The sequence below is a fragment of the Xenopus tropicalis genome, chromosome 1 (genome assembly GCF_000004195.4).
Source record: "Xenopus tropicalis strain Nigerian chromosome 1, UCB_Xtro_10.0, whole genome shotgun sequence".
NCBI classification, from domain to species: domain Eukaryota; kingdom Metazoa; phylum Chordata; class Amphibia; order Anura; family Pipidae; genus Xenopus; species Xenopus tropicalis.
The window spans coordinates 132,082,557-132,101,296 of record NC_030677.2 but is presented as its reverse complement, the minus strand read 5'-3'; the positions used below and the strand labels follow the sequence as shown (position 1 = coordinate 132,101,296).

General features: G+C 38.7%; 1 protein-coding gene across 7 annotated transcripts in view; it reads left to right on the top strand.

Annotated features, from left to right (window-relative positions):
* Positions 1-18,740, top strand: part of prune2 (prune homolog 2) — an 87,951-nt gene that overhangs the window by 7,558 nt on the left and 61,653 nt on the right. For 5 of the 7 annotated variants that reach the window (XM_031901874.1, XM_031901872.1, XM_031901857.1 and 2 more), the window contains exon 3: positions 4,004-4,745. In XM_031901874.1, the coding sequence (XP_031757734.1) occupies positions 4,004-4,745 (742 nt within the window). 7 annotated transcript variants of the gene reach the window in all.

The window sequence follows — 18,740 nt, the reverse complement described above, 5'->3', positions numbered from 1 at the left end:
ATCATTACTTGGACAGAATTAAAGGGCAGTATGTAGAAAGTGCAATAACTTCAAATATACCTGTACCTAAAAACATATTATTGTAGTTGTCAGGCAGTGCAGCCAGAGTAAGCAGCTATGGGCATATATAATGAGTATATGTTAATGCCCCATGATATATTTATATACAGGAATCATATACTTTCTAAAGTCATTCCATTGTTAACAATACAAATTCCAAACCTGTCTTTATAACAAAAAAGCCTCCGTTTAATTTAAAAAATAAAATGAATTATTAGTGAGGCTAATTTTTTTCATTCTGTATCTCTTAGGCTTGGAAATGGGCTTAGTTGTCTGAATAGGGTAGGGCCTAATGAAAAATATAATCAATCAAACATAAGAACAATGAAATTGGAGCTTTGCAGTCGAAGTGGTATTTGGTCAGTAACGATGCAAACTAGACAGCATTTTCAGTTGCAGGCTGGATAAATGTAGAATAGAAAGGTTATCAAAGCCATTTTATTAAAGTAGTTTCATAGATAACATATTAAAGGTATTAGAAAGGTGAATTTGCTATTTAGATTTCTCTTTATTTTATCTATCTTTAGTTGTTATATTTGCTTTTTTAAAGGACATGTCAACCCCAAAAATAAGGTTTTGCCTAATAAAAGAAAACATTATTCTAAGCAACTTTGCAATATCAATTTATTAAAAATGATTAGTGCTTTAAAAGTTATTTGTAATTGCTATAGAAAGCAGCATTTGCTGAACTCCTGGTTGTTACTTTTAAACAATGTTGCAAATGCCAGGCTCCTCCAGCAAGACAGGTCTGTCAGTGTGCTGGCTTGTGTTACATTGTTTTCAATGCCAGAGCCACCAGGGCAAAGAATAGAAAGGACAGGCAGACACTGCTTTTAATAGCAGTTATGTATATATACAAATAACTAAAAAAGCCCATTACGTATTAAATCCATTAAACCCATTAAATATGTAATGAATGTATATTGCAAAGTTGCTTAGAATTAGGTTTTCTTTTATTAAGCAAAAAATTATTTTTGGGGTTGACATTTATGAAAAATTCATTAAACCTTTACAGACTGTAGATAAGAGTATTCTAAATAGATTTTTCTGCTACTTGGACAACTGAAATGTGCCAGGGTTCCCTGCAAGTACGGTACATTTCTGCTGACTTTAACATACCATAGTTGTATTTGGAAAGCACAGCAATATTGCATACCAATGGGTCATAAATATGCAACATAAAATGGTTCCCAACACGGCTGCTTTAAGGTACCAGTGGACCCTGAGCAAAATTTGATTGGTGGGCCCCCACTGCCCCAAGAAATTTGTCATAATATAATCGTCAAGCAAATAAAGTTCAATATTGTGAAGCAGGCAGTGAGGAAATTGTCTGCTCTTCCAGAAGCAGACATTCAATTAAAATATCAACATAGAATATATTGTATATGCAGTATAAGAATAACATGTATAATATTTGTTATATAGAAACCCATAATTCAGAAAGCTCTGAAATTTAGGAAAGCTATTTTCTATAGATTCTTATTTAATCAAACATTATTTAGCGACTCATTTCCTTGTACTTAATGGTAAATAAGCAAACCATAAATGCAAGGAAGCCTTAAAGCATGATGCTCCAAATTACATCTGGAAAAGCCCAAGCATTGGAAATAATAGATTCCATTTCTGCAACTCAAACCTATAAATCCTGTAAATCTTTAATATAAAATCTATAATGGGGTTAGACACAGAAGGAAAATGGAACATCTTTAAAACATTGCTTTGTAGGTATACACAACAGTATATTCCCCTTGTAAGCAAGGAGAGGCATCGCAAAGCAAAACCTTTATGGCTGAATAAAAGTGTTATTGTAGAGGTTGGTAAGAAAAAACGTGCTTTTAGGGCATTCAAGTTAGCTGGGACAGCAGAAACTTTCATCAGGTACAAGGAAGCAAATAAAGCATGCAAAAAAGCTATCAAGCAAGCTAAAATAGAAATGGAAAGAGATATTGCAGATAGGAGTAAAAAGAATCCTAAATTATTTTTTAATTATGTGAATAGTAAAAAAATGAAGCAAGAAGGGGTGGGAACTTTATTATCACGGGGGGGTAAGTTGGTTGATGAGAACGGGGAAAAAGCTGAAATTTTGAACTCTTATTTTTCATCTGTCTATACATCTGAGGAGCCAGATAATGAAGGCTTCCCTTTTAATATGCCCAGTTCTAGTAATTTAGCTACTGGCGCATGGGTCACTCGGGAGGAAATTCAAAAGAGACTTGAACATGTAAAGGTAAACAAAGGTCCAGGACCGGATGGGATTCATCCCAGGGTATTAAATGAGCTGAGCGCTGTGATTGCCAAGCCTCTTCACTTAATTTTCAAGGATTCATTGAGGTCTGGCATGGTGCCGAGAGACTGGCGGATTGCTAATGTGGTGCCGTTATTTAAAAAGGGATCCCGTTCTCAGCCTGAAAACTATAGGCCTGTTAGTCTGACATCAGTAGTAGGAAAACTTTTGGAAGGGGTAATAAGGGATAGGGTACTTGAATACATTGCAGTTCACAATACTATTAGTTTGTGCCAGCATGGTTTTATGCGTAACAGATCTTGCCAGACTAATTTAGTCGCCTTTTATGAGGAGGTGAGCAGGAACCTTGATGCTGGAATGGCAGTTGATGCCATCTACTTGGACTTTGCTAAAGCGTTTGATACAGTACCTCACAGAAGGTTAATGATCAAATTAAGGAATATTGGCCTAGAACATAATATTTGTAATTGGATAGAGAACTGGCTGAAGGATAGAGTACAAAGAGTGGTTGTAAATGGAACATTTTCTAATTGGACCAGTGTGGTTAGTGGAGTACAGCAGGGGTCAGTCCTTGAGCCTTTGCTTTTTAACTTGTTTATTAATGACCTGGAGGTGGGCATAGACAGTACTGTTTCTATTTTTGCTGATGACACTAAATTGTGCAAAACTATAAGTTCCATGCAGGATGCTGCCGCTTTGCAGAGCGATTTGACAAAATTAGATAACTGGGCAGCAAACTGGAAAATGAGGTTCAATGTTGATAAGTGCAAAGTTATGCACTTTGGTAGAAATAATATAAACGCAAACTATCTACTGAATGGTAGTGTGTTGGGGGTTTCCTTAATGGAGAAGGATCTAGGGGTTTTTGTTGATAACAAGTTGTCTAATGCCAGGCAGTGTCATTCTGTGGCTACTAAAGCAAATAAAGTGCTGTCTTGTATAAAAAAGGGCATTGACTCAAGGGATGAGAACATAATTTTGCCCCTTTATAGGTCCCTGGTAAGGCCTCACCTTGAGTATGCAGTGCAGTTTTGGGCTCCAGTCCTTAAGAAGGATATTAATGAGCTGGAGAAAGTGCAAAGACGTGCAACTAAACTGGTTAAGGGGATGGAAGATTTAAGCTATGAGGTGAGACTGTCGAGGTTGGGGTTGTTTTCTCTGGAAAAGAGGCGCTTGCGAGGGGACATGATTACTCTGTACAAGTACATTAGAGGGGATTATAGGCAGTTGGGGGATGTTCTTTTTTCCCATAAAAACAATCAACGCACCAGAGGTCACCCCTTTAGATTAGAGGAAAGGAGCTTCCATTTGAAGCAGCGTAGGTGGTTTTTCACGGTGAGGGCAGTGAGGTTATGGAATGCCCTTCCTAGTGATGTGGTAATGGCAGATTCTGTTAGTGCCTTTAAGAGGGGCCTGGATGTTCTTGATCAATCAGAATATCCAAGGCTATTGTGATACTAATATCTACAGTTAGTACTAGTGGTTGTATTTATAGTTTATGTATGTGAGTGTATAGATTGGTAGGTGTGGGTTGGGTGTGCTGGGTTTACTTGGATGGGTTGAACTTGATGGACACTGGTCTTTTTTCAACCCTATGTAACTATGTAACTATAATCATTAAACTATGCAGTTTGAGTAAATATAATGTTATCCACCTGTTAAACTAGCCTTCTTTTATCCTTTTTTTATTTTTTGTAGAAAATGGGGAAGAGAGCGACCGGGTTTGGAATGCTGACAATATGACAAGAAGAAGTTTAGTTCTTTTTGATAAGGGGCGAGATAGTATCAAGCTTCAGACTGAGGATCCGGTTAGTTCTAATGCTGATGAAGAGGTTCACGGTCATGGTCCCTGTGAAAGTGTAAACAGATCTGTAATGACAGTCACTAATGTTGCATTTCAGCAAACAAAGTCTAATGAAAGGCATTCAGTGAGCTCTCCAGATACATTTCAGTCAATCTCCATGACAAATGTGAATGAAAAACAAGCTATTCACCGACCCGAGTGTCATTCTCTGTACATAGAAGAGAAAAGTTCTCCTATTGTGTCTCGAAGGTTGGGAAGTGAAAAGAAATCTGAAGAATTTTCTGAACAAGAGCATAGCTGGAGCATCATATTAAGCCAGAATGAAGCCTCAGACAGTTCACCTGAAGATATATTTAGCAGGGAGGAAACAGTAGATACTGGTAAAGGTTTGGAAGATACCTTTCAACTAGGATATTCGTGTGATAAACAAGGTGGATATCAGATAGACACTGGAGGTCAGGACTATACAGAGCTCGAGGAAAGCTTTGAAATGTGCAAGGTTGAAGAAAGGGATATCGTTGCACATGTTTCACATGATCTTTTGAATCTCCAGAGCATCAGTGTGCACATTCAGCTGCCTCCTCAAGATGGCGAGCTTGCTAAATATTTAGGATATAAAGAAAAGACAGAGAATGGGTAAGGAGAGGTTACATTATTCTTTTTTATTAAAGCTAGCATACAGCAGTTTGGCATCATTCAGTAACATACAAAATGGAACAGACCTTCTTAAAATGTCCACAGGTATAGTAGTGCAAACCGGGAATCCTTTTAAAAATTAACTTTTATTAAAAAAAAAAAAAAAAATTAGTACATGGTAAGACAGGTCAATGTTTTGGCCCCCATTTCGGGCCTTTTTCAAGACCTTAATCACATTAAAACATCCTGGTTTGTTGCTTTGTAACCATGAATCAGACTTCTTGCAATAGGGTCACTCTGTACTAAGAGGTCCCGTAGATTTGTACCCCTCCTATAACTAACAAGTGGGGCATTAGGCAAAACTTTATTGAATTTGTGGTCAGCCTGGAGGATACTGCCATCCTCCAGCCCTATAGAAAAGCATAGTACTGCTCAATGGGAATACTTGTGAAAAATCTAAATTTATTAAAAAAATTCGACATTTCGAACCAGTGGCACGCCAAACCAGTCGGGCACCCTAAGCAGCCCGGCCAATCAGCGTGTCCATTCCCAACGCCCCCCACCCCCCAGCACATGCCTGTGCAGACACCAACACAAACTGCTAAATAACCACCCCCAAGTGTGAATCATGCCAAAAAAACCTTGGTTGTCAACACATTTGTGTGATTTTTTTCAATAAATTTGAAGTTGGCACTAGAGTTAAGGGTAGTGCTCCTCTTCTTTCTTTTCTGTTCTTTTATATCTGTATATATATATATATATATATATTTATTTTTTTTTTACAACAGTAGAACGCACTCATGGTAACGAGGTCTACAGGGGATCGTCATCCCCTGTGGAAATTATGTATTTATTTACTTTTGAACTTGCACTGATTTGAGTATTTGCTAAAAAAAAAAAGCCAGTACTTTATTATTCAGTATAAAAATCCACCACAATGGTCTAGTTAAAGCAATGATTAAGATCTGTCTCCACCTTGTCTCAATGGGAGCACCTGATCACTTCCAGTGTATTTAAAAAGGGGCAATTTATTTGATTGGAAAGTCTTTTCGACTTTGGTGGGTGGGGCATGATTTGGATGTCTTGATAATTTCAAGATACAGTATTAGCAGTTTTTTTTACATTGATAATACAATGAATGTGAAACAACAGCCCCACCTGCTATTCATTTTGGCCAAACACCCACAGTCAGCAGAAACTGTAGATAGCGAGAAATGGAAAGTCTTGTTATGTTGCTGTGCAAGACTTTTTTTTTTTCACTTTATTTTGTGCTGACCATGGCCAAGTCGGCCAATATGAACAGCAATGGTTCTGTTGTATTATAATAGCAGTGTAAAATGTGCGAATTTCTTAAATAACTAGAAAGAAACGAATTAATGTAATTTGCAATAATGCTCAGAAGAGCACTCTGAGCAATGTTACACTTACTTTTTTTGGGGAGTTTCTTTAATAAAAGACAAATCTTGTAAATCCTTTGTAAGCTGCTCTGCAACTGTGTGATAGTATGCCTATGTTTGGGGATAGAGAGATTCAAATGTTGTTATTGATCTGCCATGTGACCTGCCCCCTGATGCCTGCTGTAGAAATAGCTGACTAACAGTGAAACCTCAATTTTACATACCCTGATTTTAAGTTTTCCCTATTTTACATAGTATTTATTTGGTCCCAGCAGTTCATAAAGCATAATACATTTCCCTGATTGCACATTTTTCCAGATTTTGCACCATTTGTTTCTGGTCCCCCGGAAAGCATTAAAGTGTGAAAATGGCCCACAATATTTGTTAGAATCTAGAGACAGAAAGGAGCCTTTGTCTATGAGGTATATATACAGGTCCTTTTCAAAAAATTAGCATATTGTGATAAAGTTCATTATTTTCTGTAATGTACTGATAAACATTAGACTTTCATATATTTTAGATTCATTACACACAACTGAAGTAGTTCAAGCCTTTTCTTGTTTTAATATTGATGATTGTGGCATACAGCTCATGGAAACCCAAAATTCCTATCTCAAAAAATTAGCATATTTCATCCGACCAATAAAAGAAAAGTGTTTTTAATACAAAAAAAGTCAACCTTCAAATAATTATGTTCAGTTATGCACTCAATACTTGGTCGGGAATCCTTTTGCAGAAATGACTGCTTCAATGTGGTGTGGCATGGAGGCAATCAGCCTGTGGTACTGCTCAGGTGTTATGGAGGCCCAGGATGCTTCAATAGCGGCCTTAAGCTCATCCAGAGTGTTGGGTCTTGTGTCTCTCAACTTTCTCTTCACAATATCCCACAGATTCTCTATGGGGTTCAGGTCAGGAGAGTTGGCAGGCCAATTGAGCACAGTAATACCATGGTCAGTAAACCATTTACCAGTGGTTTTGGCACTGTGAGCAGGTGCCAGGTCGTGCTGAAAAATGAAATCTTCATCTCCATAAAGCTTTTCAGCAGATGGAAGCATGAAGTGCTCCAAAATCTCCTGATAGCTAGCTGCATTGACCCTGCCCTTGATAAAACACAGTGGACCAACACCAGCAGCTGACATGGCACCCCAGACCATCACTGACTGTGGGTACTTGACACTGGACTTCAGGCATTTTGGCATTTCCCTCTCCCCAGTCTTCCTCCAGACTCTGGCACATTGATTTCCGAATGACATACTTTGGACCACTGAGCAACAGTCCAGTGCTGCTTCTCTGTAGCCCAGGTCAGGCGCTTCTGCCGCTGTTTCTGGTTCAAAAGTGGCTTGACCTGGGGAATGCGGCACCTGTAGCCCATTTCCTGCACACGCCTGTACACGGTGGCTCTGGATGTTTCTACTCCAGACTCAGTCCACTGCTTCCGCAGGTCCCCCAAGGTCAGGAATCGGTCCTTCTCCACAATCTTCCTCAGGGCCCGGTCACCTCTTCTCGTTGTGCAGCGTTTTCTGCCACACTTTTTCCTTCCCACAGACTTCCCACTGAGGTGCCTTGATACAGCACTCTGGGAACAGCCTATTCGTTCAGAAATTTCTTTTTGTGTCTTACCCTCTTGCTTGAGGGTGTCAATGATGGCCTTCTGGGCAGCAGTCAGGTCGGCAGTCTTACCCATGATTGCGGTTTTGAGTAATGAACCAGGCTGGGAGTTTTTAAAAGCCTCAGGAATCTTTTGCAGGTTTTTAGAGTTAATTTGTTGATTCAGATGATTAGGTTAATAGCTCGTTTAGAGAACCTTTTCATGATATGCTAATTTTTTGAGATAGGAATTTTGGGTTTTCATGAGCTGTATGCCACAATCATCAATATTAAAACAAGAAAAGGCTTGAACTACTTCAGTTGTGTGTAATGAATCTAAAATATATGAAAGTCTAATGTTTATCAGTACATTACAGAAAATAATGAACTTTATCACAATATGCTAATTTTTTGAAAAGGACCTGTATATATATATATATATCGAACCAAGGGTGGCACACCGCTTCAATCCTCATCCCAGGTGCACGGTAAAAGAATTTAAATATTGAAGAAAAGACCAGCAACACCGGATCTATTGCAAACAATCAATTATATATTGAAAAATACATGAACAGCCAACGTTACGTTTCGGTCCCCGTCGGGACTTGAGAAAGGTCCCGACGGGGACCGAAACGTAACGTTGGCTGTTCATGTATTTTTCAATATATAATTGATTGTTTGCAATAGATCCGGTGTTGCTGGTCTTTTCTTCAATATATATATATATATATATATATTGCATTCAGGGCTGAATTTTCTGCACCCCTGGGCTGGAGTTGGAGATTTGACACCTCTTTGAGTCTCTTTGAATCCCTTTCTCAGTGCCTATGAGAGATATATTAGTTCTATACTCTCTTTTCATTCTTTCTTTTCTTAATGGGAGGTGTAGTTGTTGAACTGGATTTTAGTTTGCTATTATTGTTAGAAATAGAGAATGTGACTGAAAGGAGTGTATGTCAATGGTTTCTGCTTTCAGCTGCTCAGGGACTGAATACTTTTCCTTGTTTTATAAATGTTTCTCATTTGGTTTCTGGAGGCATTGCTCAGTGGAGGGCTTTTCTGTTGGGTTGTGTGTGGCCTAGAGTCTCAGATATCTGTCAGTACAATAGCTGGAACCAGCAAGTCCTTTATTGAGTATAGTTCAGTTCATGGTATCTGGGGGGTTTTGCCAGCACATATGGTTTTTCATAACAGGGCAGTGTTTGGAAATATTTCTTGTGTAAAGCAATAGTTAAATGGAGGCAGGCATGGACTGGCTTTCTGTGGATTCTGGCAGATGCCAGAAGGGCTGCTGTACATGCCATAGACAGACACTATTTGTGGGCTGGTGGGGGGCTATTTGGGCCTCTCTGTACTTAAAATGCCAGGACCTACTTTGAATCCCAGTTCAGACCTGAATGGAGGTACTTACTGATACAGGGATTTTACAATTAAATTTTGCATTTAATGGTATATTATTATACTCGATCAGGGGCCAGACATAAGAATAGGGATAGTCAATCTACACGCATCACCCATAATTTCAGGCCTTACAACTGAAACCAGGGTAGGACAGTTCTAGGTCTGTACACTTGGATCCCTATACTTGGGCAGCACCCAGGGCTCTAGTCCCTAATAAATATCCTTGGTGGAGCTCAGGCTGCTCAATAGCACCCATACCTATATTTTATAGGTTTTAATGAGACTGATATTCAAGATCTAAGGTCTGAAATAAGCATGCTGCATGTCTGATTAGTTCAGCTGCATACAACACAACTGCATAAAAAATATGAACTAATTCATAGTATTATTATTATACTGTCAAGAGTGTATTTAATGGTAAATTCATAAGAGGAGCATATATATCACATGAACGTGAGTGGCAGATTTTACATTTGTGCAAGGAACAGAGTACAGCTTGTACCTGCCAATGATACGTATGAAAGTGTTCTGTGTACATGCCCTGAGAAGAACAGTTGTGCCCCTTTGCTTCTTCTTGCACCAGTTAAGATATCTTTTAATAGGAATGTTCCAAATAAGGTTACAGGTATGGGATCCCTTATCCAGAAACCTGTTATCTAGAAAGCTCCGAATTACGGAAACCCTGTCTCCCATAGACTCCATTTTAATCAAATAATTCAGAATTTTAAAACTGATTTCCTTTTTCTCTGTAGTAATAAAACAGTACCTTGTAACTGATTCCAACTAAGATATAAATAATCCTTATTGGATGCAAAACAATCTTATTGGGTCTTAATAATGTTTTATTTATTTTTTAGTAGACATAAGGTATGGAGATCCAAATTACGGAAAGACCCCTTATCCGGAATACCCTTGGATAACAGGTCCTATACCTGTACCAAATTCCACTTTTATTAAGGGATGCCATTAAACTGGCTGTTTGAAAGATTGCTTTGACACTTATATAGTGCTATCTTAGGCAAGTCCTGATTAGTAATTAATTATACCCCCTTTAGCATAGATTATAGGTACAGTGTAGTTGTTTGTGCTTAACTCGACAGGCACAGGAAGAGGCCTCTTGATTTTTATCTAAATAGAATTTAGATTAGCAAAAAGTGGCCTTTAATTATTTTATATAAAAATGAATTTTAACAGATGTATCCTTCTTTTTTGCATAATACATTGTGTGTTTCTCCCCAAGATTAGTTGACTGCAGATTGAGCATGTCATGTCGGGGCAGAAAAAAATGGGGAAGTACCACAAACAGGTACAGTTCTTACCTGATATAAGATTATTTCTGGACTGGTACCATAGGCTCAAACAAGATGCGGCTTTTCTAGACATATTATAGGTTAGGCTTTAGTTCCCCTTTAAGTTCTTCTGATTATCATTGATCAGCAGTCTCAAATTCACTTCAGTTATCCAAGAGCAGTAGTAAAAGGGAGAAAGCACACAAAATCTGTGCCAGCGGGTCATGTTATCCCTTTGTTATATGAGTAGGTCCCCAGGAAATGAATAAATGGAGGAGTAAAGAATATCCTACGTCGATGCTTACTACAAAGTACTTGTAATACTACCCCATGTAATCATTATTGTGCATAACATTAAAGCTTCCAGTTGTAGGAAAGACATTAAGTGGTTAATAGCTACTTTTCATGGCTACAAAAATAGACAATGCTAAACATTTACTGATAATTGCTTCTATGTCTGTTTTATCAGGGACAATTCTTAGTATAGTCTCAGGGCCGGATTTGTTTTCGGCGCGCCCCTAGGCCACCCCGTTGAACGGCCCGCGCCCCCCCAATGCGCATGCGCAAATGAGCGAACAACCGCTCGTCTCCCTACCCCGCCCCCCCTGCGCGCCCGCGAGTGCGCATGCTCATACATTTAAAGCCCCATACAGAGCAGTGGGGAGAAGTTCCCACTGCTCCGTATTGAAAAAAACTTTAAAAATTCCATTGCGGCGGGGCGGCATGCTGCCCCTACTTTTCTGCCGCCCTAGGCCCGGGCCTTTGTGGCCTCTCCACAAATCCGGGCCTGTATAGTCTACAGCATGGTATTTTCTGATGTTTAGTAGCTGCTACTAAGTAGCTCTATGTGTCTTCATCGTAAGGGCTCTGGCACATGAGGGAGTTTAGTACCTCGAGGGGCATCTTCGGCGATCGCGTCGCCGCGTATGCCATCCCACCGCCAATTTACATTTTCGCGGGTGGGATGTCATATCGGAGAGTTTAGTCCCCCGCAACAAGGGAGATTTGTCGTGGGCGACTAATCTCCCCATCTACCTGAGCCCTAAAGCATCCACCAAAATATAATGATGAAAAAAAATACAGAGCTAACAGTTACTGATTATTTTTACATCAGAACTTAGGCTGTGATAATCTATTAATCATTTAACATTGGGTACTCAATGAATTGTATCCTAATAACTTACATTGATTTAATATAGAATGATATAGAATAACATTGTACCTAATAACTTACATCGATTTAATATAGAATGATTAACAAAGTTTATATATAAAGCAGAGGTTAAAGCTACCCGTTGAGGGGCAAATATAAGCTGGTGTTTCTGGCCCAAAACCAACCAGATATATACCTGGCACGTTTCAAATCCCATTGGGGGATGCCACTTCAATAATAATAGGGTATTTTTAAAGGAATCGCTTTCATATATGATGTCTCTATGGCATAAGAGCAGGCCAAACTGGCAATCTGTGGATTCTGGCAAATGCCAGAGGGGCTGCTGTAAGATGCCATAGATGGTCACTATTTATTAGGCTGGTGGGGGGCTGTTTGGCCCTCTGTGTACTTGAAATGTCAGGGCCTATTTTGATCACAGCATGTAATGCAGCAATTCCAAGGAATGTGAAAGGACAGATACTGTTGGATGATTCATCACCTGACCAATTTAATTGCTTTTTATGATGAGGTAAGTAAGAAGCTGGACAGTGGGGATGCAGTAGATATCATCTATTTGGATTTTGCCAAAGCATTTGATACCGTTCCCCACAAACGACTGCTTTCTAAGCTAAGGTCTATTGGTCTTAGTGAAGTCGTTTGCACATGGATAGAAAACTGGCTACAGGATCGGGTACAGAGGGTGGTTGTTAATGGTACATTCTCTACTTGGAATAAGGTCCTCAGTGGGGTCCCTCAGGGTTCTGTACTGGGTCCACTTTTGTTTAATTTGTTCATAAATGACTTAGGGGAGGGTATTATGAGTAATGTATCAGTGTTTGCAGATGACACAAAACTCTGCAGACCAGTCAATTCTATCCAGGATGTGACATCCCTGCAGCAGGATCTTGACCAACTGGCAATCTGGGCAGCTAAGTGGCAGATGAGATTTAATGTGGATAAATGTAAGGTCATGCACCTGGGATGTAAAAACATGCAAGCCCCGTATACCCTTAATGGGACTGCACTAGGCAAATCCATAATGGAGAAGGACCTTGGAGTCCTTGTAGATAATAAACTTGGCTGTAGCAAGCAATGCCAAGCAGCAGCTGCAAGGGCAAACAAGGTTTTGAGCTGTATTAAAAGGGGTATAGATTCACGGGAGGAGGGGGTTATTCTTCCCCTTTACAGAGCGCTGGTAAGGCCCCATCTAGAATATGCTGTTCAGTTTTGGTCTCCAGTGCTCAAACGGGACATTACTGAGTTAGAGAGGGTCCAGAGAAGGGCAACTAAGCTGGTAAAGGGTATGGAAAGTCTCAGTTATGAAGAAAGACTGGCCAAGTTGGGTCTGTTTACACTGGAGAAGAGGCGCTTAAGAGGTGACATGATAACTATGTATAAATATATAAGGGGATCATATAATAACCTCTCTAATGTTTTATTTACCAGTAGGTCCTTCCAACGGACACGAGGGCACCCACTCCGTTTAGAAGAAGGGAGGTTCCATTTAAACATTCGGAAAGGATTTTTTACAGTGAGAGCTGTGAGGTTCTGGAATTCCCTCCCCGAATCAGTCGTGCTGGCTGATACATTATATAACTTTAAGAAGGGGCTGGATGGATTCTTAGCAAGTGAGGGAATACAGGGTTATGGGAGATAGCTCTTAGTACTAGTTGAACCAGGGACTGGTCCGATTGCCATCTTGGAGTCAGGAAGGAATTTTTTCCCCTCTGTGGCAAATTAGAGAGGCTTCAGATGGGGTGTTTTTGCCTTCCTCTGGATCAACTAGTAGTTAGGCAGGTTATATATAGGCATTATGGTTGAACTTGATGGACGTATGTCTTTTTTCAACCCAACTTACTATGTTACTATGTTACTATGTTACCTGTGGGAGAGGAGATTTTCACCAGGCCCAGCACTCTATGTATCAGGATCCTAATACTGTAAAAAAGAGAATTGGTGTATTTAAGTTTAAATGCAGATACAATATAGTGCTGAAGCTTTTGCTAACTTTTAATAGACTTGAATGTTAACTGATCAATATAAATTTACATTACCTGCAAGTTTACTAAGCTGGCCAAAATTATTTCCAACATACTAAAAAAGGACATTAAACACAGCACATTTCCTGACTCATGTTTTACTAGAAATTCATTGTGTGAAATGGCAATAATGGTTTTAAATTACAGGTTTATGATCATAAAATTGGCAAGCAGAAGCAGAATAAACCTTGAAAATAATGAATTGGTGGTAACAATTAGGGCCAGGAAAAGTGCACATACATACAAACTCACACACACAATATATATATATATATATATCCGTATATACTCGAGTATAAGCCGATCCGAATATAAGCTGAGGTACCTAATTTTACCTAAGAAAACTGGAAAAACTTATCGACTCGAGTTATTGACTAAGTTTCAATAATCAAATAAATAATAAAGGACACTCTTGTAACCCCTGTGAACTCTTCATAAATATATCATGTTGGCAGCTGCAGATTAGGGAAAGGTGGATGGAGGACCCTTTGACCATCCTGCCTTGAAGAGTTACAGCACTGCTGATAACTTCAGGGAAAGAAAAATGCTACAGCAGCAGACAAAAGCAGGTTTTACAATGGGTCTAGGTTAAATACAGGTACATAAGTTACTGACTGAACCGGTGCTGCAAAAGACTATTTTGTAACCTTAAATAAACCTTCTTTTTTCTACTTTATCTCTAGCGTGTGAGCTCCAACAAAACCAAAAGGGTCTACTGCTTTACATACATGAGAGAATCTATTTCATTTTGTGTTGTCTGCTAAAAAATACATTACCGATACAGACAGCAATAGACCTTAAAATAGATAATTATTTTGCTAGTTATTGTCTCATTTGAATGTTTAATTAAATGTGACTTCTGTTCTTTCTGCATGAGGAATTAGAGCTACTCTTGCATCACCTGTTCTCTGTGCTCTCTCCCTCTGTATGCAGACGTGTATGCAGCCCCTGTTCCCCCTTGTGTATGCAGCCCCTCTTCTCCCTCTGTATGCAGCACCTGTGCACTCTCCCTCTGTATGATAAAAAATACATTACCGATGCAGACCTCCCTCTGTTCTGTGTGCGCTCCCCTCTGCATGCAGATGCGCATGTGCGCATGCACTCGCGTCCACGGGGGGTGCTTGCAACGGTCGTCACCAAGTTATTTCTTCAAATCCATATACTCGAGTATAAGCCGAGGGTGAGTTTTTCAGCACATTTTTGGTGCTGAAAAACTCGGCTTATACTCGAGTATATATGGTATATATATATACATATATATATATATATGAAAAACAGTTGCCATAAGACAAAAAGGCTTGCCACATAACTACAAACACTACTCAGTAGTGATGAGCAAAGTTTCTCACCATGTATTATAATAATAAAAAAACATTATTTGCCGAGCCAACGAGGTATCATCCGAATAACACACTATTCGATTAAAGTCAGTTTCATGAAAGATAATTCAAAATATAATGAATGTAAACCTCAAAAGTATAAAAAAAATGTGAACAGGCTGTTCAAAACTATAATCATAGTCACTGAAAGAAGCCTTAATACTGACTTCATGTCTGATTAGCTAACTGGGTGCCCCTACCAACATATCTAACCTTTTGGTCCTTCCCTGTCCTTTTGGCTTATGATCACTATTAGTGCATCTATAGATATAACAGTGTCATCATAGGGTTAATGGGTGATAACTGTTAGTCAGTTCAGGCCCTGTTCTAGTGACTTTGTCTGCCAGCATGTTTATCCTTAATGGCCACTAATTTGCCCATATTTTGTCACTAGCTAAGAAGCCCCATACGTGCACGAGAACTGCATTAATATATAAATATATATAAATATCTTATAAATATTTGTTGTATATCAGTGTTATATAGTAATACAATAGCTAAAAATGTATACACGTCTCATATGTACGACAAATCTATGGTAGATAGAAACAAGATAACAAGCCATTTGTATTTTATGCTGCTGTTTCCTTAAATACATTGCTCCCCCTAAAGTGCACGTTGTCAGATTTGTATTTAATAAATAATTCATAGAAGTATCCAGATCTATAAGAACAAAAGACAATAAGATAAGACAGAAGATAATAAGACATAAGATCTATAAGAATACGATCGCACTATCCTTTTATAAATACTCTGTTTTTCTTGAGACTGTTTGATAAATGTGTGTGAGTCCTAATGTAAGAAATGCATTCAGTGGGGCATGCTTTTTCTGAATAGACAATTCCCCAAGCTGCCATTCAGATGATCTTATTGCCTTCTGCAGCTCTGCCTTCTGCTGCATTCTGTAGGCTGCCAGAAGGCAGGTGATCGTTGCTAGCTAGATGTACCACAGGTCATGTGATCAGAACATGGTGGAGATCTGTATTCCAGGCAAAACAAAGAGGGATGCTGAAAAAGCAGTAAGCGTCAAATTCACACACTGCAAGAAAAGAAGCTACTGGCACGTTCGTAAGGTAAATTTGCTTGTGCGTACAGAGCAGACTGCATTTCCTAAAGCTGTGGCTTTGTCTGCTTTTTTTTTTCTTTTTCTGTATTGGTTTGTGAAAGGCTAGGAACAGATGGAATGGTAACATCAGTGCATCTTCCAGCAGGGTAAAACATCTATTCAGGCTGCAATACAACAATACAATTAGAAATTTCCTGTACATGTTTTATTTGAGTCCTGCTTATTTGTAGACATTTTGATCTTGGGTAGGTCCGACCCCATTTTCATCCCATAGTCAGTTATGTGCATAGATATCATTGCAATAAGCTGTAAGTCTTGTGACAGTCCCAAATCATCTCTTATCCAATGTATCGCTCCTCAGTGAGAATTATTTAACCATTAGTGTTTGCCTGTTCTCAGTACGCTGGTTCACTGTTAGGGGGATACTAGTGTTCAGACACAGTCATGCTTCTGTTATATGCTTCACATTAGGCAGATATTATTATTAAACAATAAACAGATTCACCATGACCCCCCTAGCACTGTGTGTTTAATTGTAGACAGAGGATGATTATTTTTCTGTTAATGATGAACAAAAGATAATGAGGATTGCAGCTCAGTATTACAGACAAAGCTATTCAACCAGCAAGCTTTTATTGTTCTTGGACTATATATCCCAGCATGCCCCATGAGATAGACATCAGATAGACAAAAGGCTACCATGACAATTGCTTCCTACAGTGTCAGAGTTAACAAACAGCAGTGCTTTCAAGGTAGGTAGATACACACAACTGCGGCCAATGTGCATAAACCGCAGTAGTGCTAAATATTTTTAAAGTGTTGTTGGTGTCATTGCTCCCTATTGTTGTGGTGCAGCTACTGCCTGGTTTAAAGATGTCAGTAGCTCCAGTATTCCCCTGCATCAATAGGCTCGATTTAGAACAGGAAGCAGGAAGGACTAATTCTCTATACGAGAATGCAAAAGTGCCCTTTGATGCTAGTACCTTTAATAAATGGGGTTTTACGCTGGCTTCAGGGAAATTTGCATGACTGCAAATGTGATTATACAGTACACACCAGTGTATAATTATAACTACAGTAGTTGGCCGCTGGTAGGCACAGCATGAATGCATGAATGCACTGCATGACTATTGCAAGGACAGAAATGGATTATAAACAGCATGTATTGTGTTACAAACAAATGTATTACAAACTATGACTATCCTAGAGAGTGACATGGGGAAAATATATTGGCAACAGCGGCTCTTTAACATTGTGATCCATCAGCTTGACATAACAAAAGTTCATGTAGTTGGCTACAAATAGGTGTCCATTGTTTCCTAACAATATACTATTAAACAAACTCCTTTATATATATTGTACTACTGACAGTAAGACACAGAACATACACTCACGTGCTATATAGCATTAATACCCAGAAAATGTCCCTAAAATGATAGCAAAGATAATGTGCTTGTAGTACCCAACATTTACATATATTGAAAATAGGCTCACACAAAAGGGGATAAATGTGTAGCTGCCTAACATATAAACATATAAATCTAACTACAATATTTAGAATGTTTTGATTTTAAAAAGGCTTAAACCACTGTTGCTGGCTGCTTGTTAACATCCTGCAGGTCGGAGTCTCAAGAGGGCATGTAATAAAGAAAACTATAAATGTACAATAGATGTAAATTAGATAAAGAAGAATTAATCCTGGCAGGATTATTACTTGATAATATATATATACAGGTATGGGACCCGTTATCCAGAATGCTCGGGACCAGGGGTATTCTGGATAAGGGATCTTTCCGTAATTTGGATCTCCATACCTCAAGTCTACTAAAAAATCAATAAAACATTAATTAAATAGGATTGTTTGCCTCAAATAAGGATTATTTATATCTTAGTTGGGACCAAGTACAAGGTACTGTTTTATTATTACAGAGAAAAAGGGAATCAGTTTTAAAATTCTGAATTATTTGATTAAAATGGAGTCTATGGGAGACAGCTTTCCGTAATTCGGAGCTTTTTGGATAACAGGTTTCCGGATAAGGGATCCCATACCTGTATATGATATACAACTGTATGGAGTGTGGACCCACACTCCATATCAAATAAATCACAATTCTGTATTGATCATACTTGTGTATCCAATGTTTAGGCCCACATTATAAATGTCCTAATGTGGGCCAAAACTTTGGATAAACTTTGGATGTATGATCATCAAAGAACTGTGATTCACTGATATGGAGTGCAGACACTCCCAGTGTATTAAATTGAGTTTTAAGAATATCTTAATAATAAAATCTTTCATACTATATTCATAAGCAGAGTAACATGGGTGTGCCTTGTGCCATGGTTTAAGATGAATACTTTCATTACTTTTAAAAGTGTTTAGAGTTTTTCTGTAACCTGACCATGGGCCACAGTCCCTCTTTACTGCATAGAATTACCTTGTGTGCCATTTGATTGTATTTTCTATAGTTTTGTTGGATTTGGCACCAAAGGCCAACCAGAAAACACAATATCAAGTTGGAGCCCTAAAACCCTGGTATCTCCATGTTTAAGTAGTTCTTTTATTATTAATAAATAAATAAACTAATGTTAGTGATTAATATAGCCTATAAGGCACAATTTTGTACTCACAAGATGACATTTTACTGAAGTCTATGGGAACATTGTATTCACAGAGATTTAAC